General features: G+C 24.0%; 1 protein-coding gene across 1 annotated transcript; it reads right to left on the bottom strand.

Moving 5' to 3' along the window:
• Positions 1-3,301: 3,301 nt before the first annotated feature.
• Positions 3,302-5,127, bottom strand: LOC127241807 (transcription factor MYB1R1-like). Its single transcript, XM_051261029.1, has 3 exons — positions 4,754-5,127; positions 4,139-4,347; positions 3,302-3,982 (listed from the first exon to the last, which is right to left on the bottom strand). Exons 1-3 carry the CDS (start codon positions 5,025-5,027, stop codon positions 3,620-3,622), a joined length of 846 nt encoding a protein of 281 aa, XP_051116986.1. The 5' UTR covers positions 5,028-5,127; the 3' UTR covers positions 3,302-3,619.
• Positions 5,128-10,631: the final 5,504 nt, after the last annotated feature.

Genomic DNA, 10,631 nt, shown 5'->3' with positions numbered 1-10,631 from the left:
AGTTATTTTGGATTTTTCAGAGAAAGACTGTGGACATTGAAAGTTGTTTATCGGAACACTCGGTTGGAGGAGACTATTTTGGGATGGACAAATTTAATTTTTTCTGTTTTAATTTGTTTGTTTAGTATTATATTTATTTTAATTATATTTATTTCTAAATTGTATTTCTATCCATTATTATAATTTCAATTTATATTTTTTTGTATATGTTTATATCTATTTTGATTTTTTATTGTTAACTATATATATAAATATGGAGAAATTATTATATTAAATTTTATTTTTGATTTTAAATGCTTAACTATTTGGATAATTTTCTATCATATTCAGATATTTTGTACTAGTTAAAAATATTATATATATTAATTAATTGTTTTTGAATTATCTTTTATTTGTATGCATATATACATTTACGTATTTATTTTATTATTTATATCTATTGTTTTGTTAGTGTTAATGTTCTAATATTTTTGTTAAAATAATGATACTATATTTGGTAATTTTATAATATTTTTTTCTCAAAAGTTTTAGGCATACAAAGAAAAAAAAAATAGACAAGATAAAAATGAACCAAATGATATAGAAAATATCAAATAATAAGAATATTATGTATACGTATTTTTTTTTAGTTTTGTTTTAAATGTGTATTTTTTTAATTTTAGTTTTAAATGTGTATTTTTTTGTGTGTTAATTTTCTAATATTTTTTTTACAATATTGATATACTTTTTGTTTTTTGTTATATTGTACAGATAAGATGCAAAAGAAGATAATGCCAAATGCAAAAAAATGTCAAATAACAAGAATATTATGTGTATGTATTTTTTTAGTATTAATGTTCTAATATTTTTTTTCTCAAAATACTGATTTTTTTGGTAGAGATGAAAATGAAAATATTATTTTTTGCAAAAATGAAGATACAAATATGAAATATGTGTGATTTTTGGGATGTCATTGTTATAATATTTCAAAAAGAAAAAGATAAGATGACAATTCAAAGATGATATAAAGATAAAGTTGAACAATGTATTTATTTTTTATTTTAGTTTTAAATTTATGAATTTTTTATTATTATTATATTTCGTTTGATTTTTTATGTTTAATTTTATATTTTTTAGAAGATATCTTTTGTGAGCATTTGTTTCTATTTTTTTACTTTTATTTTTTTTTTATTATTGTGTATAAATAATTTTATATGATTTTATTTTAGTATATTTTATAAATATTTCAATTGTCACATATTTTACAAATTAATTTAAAAGTGATTAATTTATTTTATTTTTTTTATTAAATTTTGCTAATATTTTAATTGTTATCTATTTCATAGATAAAATTTTGCAATTTTTTTTTGTTAATTGTTGGTTAATTTTTCTTTTTAATTTTAAATTATATATTATTATATTATAATTTTTATTATTTGCACCGTCCTTAGCACGAGTATTTATGCTAGTATATACTTCCTCCGTCTCAATACAATAGTTTTGTTTACCATTTTTGCCCGTTCCAAAATAATAGTCTTACTTCCCTAAATAATCATATCACCGTAAAACTATCCTACTTTTTCATTATTATTATTATTATTATTATTATTAATTTATGTACTATATTTCGTTTAAAATTTAAAATTTAAATACCGAATGTAAATAGGAGTATATAAATTTTTTAATTATACTTAAATTACTAAATATAATTTATAAAATTTTAAAATAAATTATAAAATACAAATTATATAATATTATACTGTAATTTTATGTTTAATTGATATATTATCCTTAAATTAAAATTTTAAAATATAAATAATCAAAATTTAAAAGTACATTTTTTATACTTTAATTTAAAATCTTTAAATATAATTTATAAAATTTAAATTAAATTATAAAAGTGTTATAGAAAAATATTAGTATTATATTAACTGTATGTCCTTTTAAATAATTTTAACAGTTTAAAAGCACTTTCAACTATATAACGTCCAAACAGATTTTTTACGAAAAGCTGTTTTTATAATGATTTATCCAAATACAAAATCAAACTGCTTCTACTTTTAGCTTCTACTTCTGCTTTTGGCTTCTGCTTATTTTTTAAGTCAATTCAAACGTGCTCTTAATTTAATCTTTTTACCTTTATTTTTATTTTATCTCAATATAATACTAATATTTCTAAAACTTCGTACAAAAAGCAAATGAATATATAAATATGAGACGAATGAAGTATTAATTAAACTTCTTTTAAATTATTATATTTACAGTAACCCGACACAGTAGTCGGGGCGGGAAGAGTATTATGTTAATATAATTCATATTTCATTTGTGTTTATACAGTGTAATATGCGTCTTTATATAATTCATATTTCATTTGTCTTTGTTTGTTTTTCTATGATGGAATGTGTGCCCTCTTAACATTGTATCGAATTTTATATTTCAATGCATTAATCACCGCCAAACAAAAAAAAAAAAATTACAAATAAATTTCATTTTAACCTTGTTTTTTTAATATTTAAGAAGTATGAAAAATTATATTAATAATATATAAAAATAATATTTTATATTTAATGATTAATTTGTATAAATAAATATATAAATATTATATATTGTATTTTTATAATAATATTTTAAAAAATGGGTATACCTAAAAAATCTAATAAAGAAACTATAGTATCAACTTCTTCAAAAGTAAATAATTATTTGACAGAGTAATTTGTTTAGGATTTTGGATTTTGAGTTGGGATTTGAATAGTAAAAATTTTGAATTTGAATAGTTGTATGATATGATATAAATAGGTGTTGATGTAATATTTTGAACGTAAAATTAATTTTTAGTATAATATAAAAAATAAAAAATAAGTGTTTAATTTGATATTTTTTTAAGAAAAAAATGGGATGAACAGTAAATTTAAAATCCAATACTCCAAACATACACACCCGAATAAAAAGGAAACAGAGGATAAAAACAGTTTTAGAGAATAAATAATAAATCAAATATATATATATATATATATATTTGTATGAAATGGACAACCCCAATAGTGCCAAGCAGAAAGAACAAACACACCCTTGTGAACATTCTTAAAAATTTATTAGCCCCAATGCCATTATTCTTTATGAATTATATATATATATATGGGACCATATATCATTATTATTTATTATTATTATTATTATATTGGCAATAAATCAATCCAAGTCATTGTCTACGCATCCACTACGGACTTTTTCCAATTTCCCTTGATCAAATGGAATTTAATTCCATCCATCACATTCATCCAATATTTAAATAATAATAATAATAATAATAATAAATTCCTAGTGGAACCAAAACATGACCACATACATAAATAAAGATAGAAATCCACCACCATACAAGTTAGAACACACACAAAAAGAGCCCATTAACAAATAATTGCTGTCTATTTTTCACTCCTCAACCAAAAACAGGCTAAAGATTCTTTAATATATTATAGAAGAAGATGAAAAGCATGGGCAGCAACACATCAAGATGCCTTTTTTTCTCAATTTTATGTTTTTTTTTTTTTAAAATCAACACTCTATATTTACAATGAAATTTATGATGAACCATCTTTACTTTTTCTTTAAAAACTCTTATTCGTGTTCATGTTCTTCTTCATCATGCAACACTTATTCGGATATCATCAGTTTTAAGGGTTGAAAGAACCTGGAAAGATGAGTCCCTTGTTGATGGCTGATCCTGCCCTGATGACAATGATAGCCTCAGAGACGGCGACGATGACTCGGCAGCTGCTCGTTGATTTGGTGAAGGATAAGCTAGAACTGGTCGAACGAGAACTCCTGGTTTCGCCGGACAATTCACACCTTGCATTGATAATAAAACAGGTCCGGCGGTTACAGGGAAAGGTGCAACTGAGAATCCACATGTGTTGGAAGTTACAGGCGGCGCGGTGGTGGCTGAAACTGGATTAGCAGTGGCATCTTGTTGGGTTCTAGAATGTTCTGTTGGCACCTGAGCAACCTAATAACAAATATACATATATATATATGTGAATTTGTTAGTTTACATGGCAGTAAATCTTGATGAACAAGTTCACTATAGCACTGCTGCTGATCATGAATCTATCAATTTTGAGACTGTTAAAAGTGTAAAAGAGGTGTTAGCAAAGCTATTTACCAGATCGGTTGTGATGTCGAAGAGGCTGGAGCGGCGTCGCCTGCGACTGAGGTTACTCCGGCGGAGGAAGTATTTCTGAGCATGGCTTGCAACCTGTGTTGGTGTGCGAGTTTTGACGTAGTTCTTAGAGATTCCTCTCCAATCCCCTTTTCCAACTTTCTGCAATCCAATTAAGAATTGCTTGTGCTCTTCCTCTGTCCATGGAACTCCTGCAAATTATCCTCAAATGATTGGAATAACACAAATGATATTTACTTTGTTTCAACAATCTTGCTACTAGTTGACTTCGAAAAACAAGTAATTTTTCGTGCAGTTACAGTCTTACAGTTACAGAAGCAAGATCATTATCATATTTAATATAATTATGGCAAATCATTATTCTGCACATTTCAGATGAGTTCTTCGAGGGATTAACAGTTTAACACAACATCAATTATTGAAAAACAACACAAAAACTAATTTCGTCAATTGAACTTGAAAATAAATAAATAAATAAAATACAAGCCATCAATTATTGAAAATTCTACTAGAAATGAAGGAAAAAAAAAAGGCAGTTCCAAAAAAAATTGAATCGGAAAACCTTATAAATACAGTAAAAATGACTGGAGATCTGACCTCGCTTACGCTCACGACACCGTTTGGACGGCGGAGGTACAGCGTCGGCGGAGACGTAACCAGCGCCACCAGCACCATCCACATCTGCCTTGGGCATCTCGTCATCGATAGGATTGCTAGCCGGCTCATATTCAGATAAATTATTCATACTAACGCACTTCCTCATCGGATCAACCTTCACTCTGACTCCGAACAACATAAACTCTCCGCTACCAGCATAACCACTTCCGTCGCTGCTCGTGACGGCGGACGGCGACTCGCTGCAGAGAGACATCGGCTTCCTACTTCTCTGAGCCAACACAATGGCAGGCAGGCAGGCAGGCGAATGAAGGGATTGGGGATAAGAAATGGAGCGCGTTTTATACCTCTATATGATAGCACGCAGAAAAAGCCACGAGGAAGCGTGACCCATGACTCATGTAAATATGGTCATTTCCAAAAACTAATAAATGAAATTAAGAACTTTAGACTATCTCCGGTACTTTGATTTACAGTAATTTCATATAAACCATAAATTTCAATTTTTACATATTCCCTTTATATTCTTTCTTTATATTATTTTATCCTATAATTTTTTATATTTATAAATTACATTTCAATTTTAATTTATTTTTACAATATAATCCAAATATATATAACTACGCATTTTCGAAAGGTAAAATTATATGTCATTTTTTAAATAAAATTATACATTATTTTTTTAAAAAATAAAATTATATTGCTTTCCAAAAAGATAAAACTATACTTTATTTTTTTAAAAAAATAAAATTACATCTTATTTTTTTAAAAAAATAAAATTACACAATATACCCAAAAATAACAAAAATACACAGACACCACAAAATATCACACAAACTCCGCTCAAAAAATAGAATGGAGTGTACGGTGTTACTCTATTTTGTAACACTGTACAGCGCTGCAAAAATGGGGAGGGGGTTGGAGCCCCTCCCCCAATTTTTGCACAACTCATTGCATCTTAGGGTGTGTTTCTTTACACTCCCCTCACGGTTACACGTCCAACCCCTACACCGTCAGGCCAACAACGGATCGAGTAATTTTGTAGATATATAAATTAGTATTATTATTTTTAAATAGAAAATAAATATTTTGAAATGAGACAGATGAAAATTATAGAATAATTCTTTTGAATTATGATAGAATGAATATTATGTGCTGTAATACAAATTATAAATCACAAAATTTTTATCCCGATTGAATTTGGAACCTAAATTAATAGACTCTTTGTCCCTTAAATATGTATTTGATTACTTTTTATACTTACATTTTGTAATATTAATATGTAAATAAATACCTTTGGTATTACTATATGATATAATATTAATAATATTTGTAATGTATTATAAATTGTAAAAATATTTTAAATTTTAGATGATATATAATACAATTATTAAAAAATATAAATATTTTGTCATAAAACGAACTCAAATAAAAAAAAATAGATAATATATTAAAGAATTAGGACAAAATTTATATATCAATTGAAATTCAAATTTAAAATTATATTAAAAATATTTATTCACAATTCATATTTAGTTGAAAATTAAAATAAAATAAAAAGAATCGATAACTATCTGTGAAAAATAATCGAATATACCAACAAAAGAAATAAATCATATCTTACAAAATACATATCCTAATTTGCTGTGAAATACACAATATGAAATACTCCCTCCGTCTCATGTACTATGGGTCTATTACTATAGATACAGGAATTTAGGTAAACTGTGATTAGTAAGTAATTAAGAAGTGTATCAGTAAAAATAAATTATCGTATAATAAAAATAATTGTGGATTAAGATTAAAATAACTAAATAGTTTAATTAAAATTAAAAAAATTATAAAATTTAAAATTTAAAATGAAATTAAAGTGTATAATTATATTTCCAAAAAAGGAATTGACAAATTATGTGGGATAGATAAAAATAAAAAATAGAAGCAAATTACATTGGACGGAGGGAGTATTAAAAGACACGTGCTTCAAAATAAATCTCTATGTCCATGGACAGGGCCATAAAAACTCCACTAATAAATAAATAAATCAAATCAAATCAAATACTATCACACAAAAATAACAACTAAATCTAAGTCCCGTAAAGGATGGTCTGGTAGTGTAGAGGTTGAACATGTACCGTGAGCTCATGAGTTCAGACCCTCGACACTTCATACTTTATATCAAATGTAAAAAAATAAAATATATATTAAAAATTGTATTTAAAAAAATATATGTTAAAAGAAAATAGACAACTAAGGCGTTATAGCGGTGAGTATTGTGCTAAACAACACTCAATATATTAACAAACAACATACAATCTTACTTTTAACAACATATTATTATACAACACACATTATAATTATAAACAAACATTATATGTCTTTATTACAAATATATGTTGTTATGTAACAAAAAATATATATTGTTTCGATATTTTACGTGTGCTACTTTGAAAAATCGGTATAGTGTTGATTTTAAACCGTAACTCTTCTCACATTTGTATTTTCAATCACAATGAAATATTAGTACAAAATAATAATTCATTCGTCCACCCAGAAAGTATACATATTTATATTTTGGACTGTCCAATTACAAAGTAATTATTTTATTAAATATTTAATTTTATTTTGTTTCACAAATATCCCTACTTTATCATCACATAGTTACTTTTTTACACCAAAAGGTAAAGAAAAAATTATTTTTGCATTAGTTTTAAGTATCAACGACAATTAAAATATTACTATCTCCGTCCGGTTCTAAGGGTCTCATTTATTTTTTACATATTGATCTTTAAATATTAATTATTATATCAAAACATAGTACAAATTAAGAAAAAATTGCAAAAATACATCTATCAGTGTCTTATAATAATGATATTTGTAAATATATATATAAATATAAAAATATTTTTAATATTAAATACAATGACGCAAAATTACTCCCTCCGTCCCAAACACCCTGCAATATTTCTTTTTTTGTTTGTCCCAAACTTACTGTAATATTTTCAAATTTAAAAATAATTAATAATATTTATATACATATATTAATATACACTTCATTTTATCATATCACATCACTCAAATAAAAAAAACAAATAATTATTTTTCTCTCCAATAATATCACTTAATATTCAAATTATCTCAAATTATCATACTTAATATTTTTCACCTAAATTCTCGTGTCAAATATAAATATTGCACGATGTTTAAAACGGGGGGAGTACTTCTTAGCCGTGCTAATAATAATAACAATAATAGTGTGGTCGCCAAGAACGCGTGCATCCACGGACCAATAATAGTCTTCGGACAAGATATTTTTCACCAAGTTGGACACGTGTCGATGGAACAACGGCTTATCCAAATACTCTTTGTGATGTGTGTCTTGTCTCCTTTTTCTTGGATGATATGTGGACCAATGAATATGCGCCACATATTCCCTCGGGTCCGTTTACTTGTAGGATTTTTAGTCTAGTTTTACTATTTCAATATTTTTTCTCTCTAAAAAAATAAAATCAAATACTTATTATTTATTTATTATATTAAATAAAAATTTTATTTTATATTTAAAATATCACATCAATATATATTTATATCACATCAAATAATTATTTTAATTCAAAATTTTACTATACAAAACCAAAATCCAAACTCAAAATCTTACAAATAAACACATAGACTTTTGTTTATTTGTGGATTTTTATTTTGGGATTTGGTTTTAATAATAAAGTTTTGAATTGAAATAGTTATTTAATGTGATATAAATATGTATTGAAGTAATATTTTAAATGTAAAATTAAATTTTAATATAATGTAATATAATAAATAAATATATATGTATTTGATTTGATATTTTTTAAAAAAAAAATTAAAATAATAAAACTAAAACCGAACCTCGCATGGTAAACATATCCATACTTATTTCATTTGTTACAGATAACCTTCTTTTTTTTTTTTTTTTTTTTTTAATCTGTCCTACGATGATTTTTTCTATTGTGATAAGTTTAATAATTTTAAATATATTTAATAAATATAAATATAAATATAAATATTTAATTAAATTTCAAAACTGTGATTCATTCAAAATTATTTTATTTTTATATTTTTCTAATAATAAATATTTTTATTTATATTTTAAATTTTTTTGTTTTTTATAAAATTAATTTATGTTTATTACAGATAAATAAATGCTCTATGCGTCTCAAATTAATTGATTATTTTATTAGTGACATAATATTTAAAAAAATAGTGTTTAATTAGTTAATAATATTGTAATAATATTATTTTATTATTTTTATGTAATTAATAATATTTATAGTTTTTAAATACATTTCACATATATAATTAATAAGAAATATTGAGGGACAAGAAATGGCTTTTCTTGTATTTCCTTGATATATTTTTCTACATTTAAATTTGGAAATAATTATGAATAAAATATTCTAATTAAATCATATGATCCAATATAAATTATTTACAATTTGTATTTTTAGATCTATTTACACAAAAATAAAATAAAATTCTTTTCTGAAAAAAAAAAATGTATAACATACTCAATTTTGTTTATTTCACATTTAACAATTCAATCATATGTACTATTTATGGCTTTCTAAAAGAGTATATAAAGAAAAATATTATTTTCAAATTTATTTCATTTAAAAAAAAATTTAAATTCAAGAAACCTTGAAAAATACCACACACATTAATATTTTATCTATAATTTAGGAATGTAAATTATGAATTAATAGGACATTTAATATTAAATTTTAAAATATATTATCTTGTATATTTACATCAATATATATGTATTTATATATCCTATGATTTCATCATTTCATTCATATTTCTTAAAATGTACTACATTATGTAATAAAATTATAAAGTATTATATATATATATAATAAAACAATAAAAATAAAAATGGACAAAAATGTATAGAAATTAAATTAATGCTAAAAATAAAGTTGGAAATAATACGGCTTCGATGACCCTATCCTTTTATCCTTTTTTGCAATTTTATGAGAAAAACTTGTTTTGCCCGTCTCTTCGATCCCAAGTGAAATATATTACTTTAAATAAGAATATATTATAAAAAGTTATTTGATTCCATTTTAAATATAAATTAACTTTATAGTGTTACACAATTTATTGTACATTTTCTAACTACTTTTTGAAATTAAACTTTATGATATATTACAAAATTTTATTTCATTGTATTTTAAATATTAGATAGTATTTATGGTACTTTTTCTACAATAAAATATCCATAGTCAATGGTGTGTTTGTTTGGGGGTTTGGATTTTGAGTTGGGATTTGAATAGTAAAAATTTTGATTTTGAATAGTTGTATGATGTGATATAAATAGGTGTTGATGTGATGTTTTGAATGTCAAATTGAGTTTTAGTATAATATAAAAAATAAAAAAATAGGTGATTGATTTGATTTTTTTTGTTTTGGAAAAAATGAGATGAACAGTGGATTGAAAATTCAACCCCCAAACAAACACATCCTTAATAAGTTTTTTTACTAATCATTTTCCCCCGATAAATGACATAAAACATTCATTTATATATTTCTCATCTTTTTCTATACTTTAGTCTATCAATTCAAATTTCTCTTTTTTTTTTTTTTCTTTTTTTTTGGGTAAAATTACAACATAAATACAAAAAATATTTTTATTTTATCATTACATTATTGTTTTTAATCCAAAAAGTAAGGATTACATTATATTTATGTATATCATTTGTAATACACTTCGATAAAATACTAATATACTTAAATTCACGTGCCAAAAGTAAATGAGAAGATTATTTATAGACAGAAAGACTACAAAAAATCATATCCATTTACGTAAAATATATTAAAATGT

The sequence above is a fragment of the Andrographis paniculata genome, unplaced genomic scaffold, assembly GCF_009805555.1.
Source record: "Andrographis paniculata isolate CXL003 unplaced genomic scaffold, ASM980555v1 Contig83END, whole genome shotgun sequence".
Lineage (NCBI taxonomy): Eukaryota > Viridiplantae > Streptophyta > Magnoliopsida > Lamiales > Acanthaceae > Andrographis > Andrographis paniculata.
The sequence above is the reverse complement of the archived record's forward strand: the minus strand, read 5'-3'. Positions and strand labels throughout refer to the sequence as shown.

Coding starts and splice junctions, on each gene's coding strand:
- LOC127241807 (XM_051261029.1), bottom strand. CDS start 5,027: ATGTCTCTCTGCAGCGAGTCGCCGTCCGCCGTCACGAGCAGCGACGGA. Junction 4,348..4,753: donor GTGTCGTGAGCGTAAGCGAG/GTCAGATCTCCA, acceptor GATAATTTGCAG/GAGTTCCATGGACAGAGGAA. Junction 3,983..4,138: donor TCGACATCACAACCGATCTG/GTAAATAGCTTT, acceptor ATTTGTTATTAG/GTTGCTCAGGTGCCAACAGA.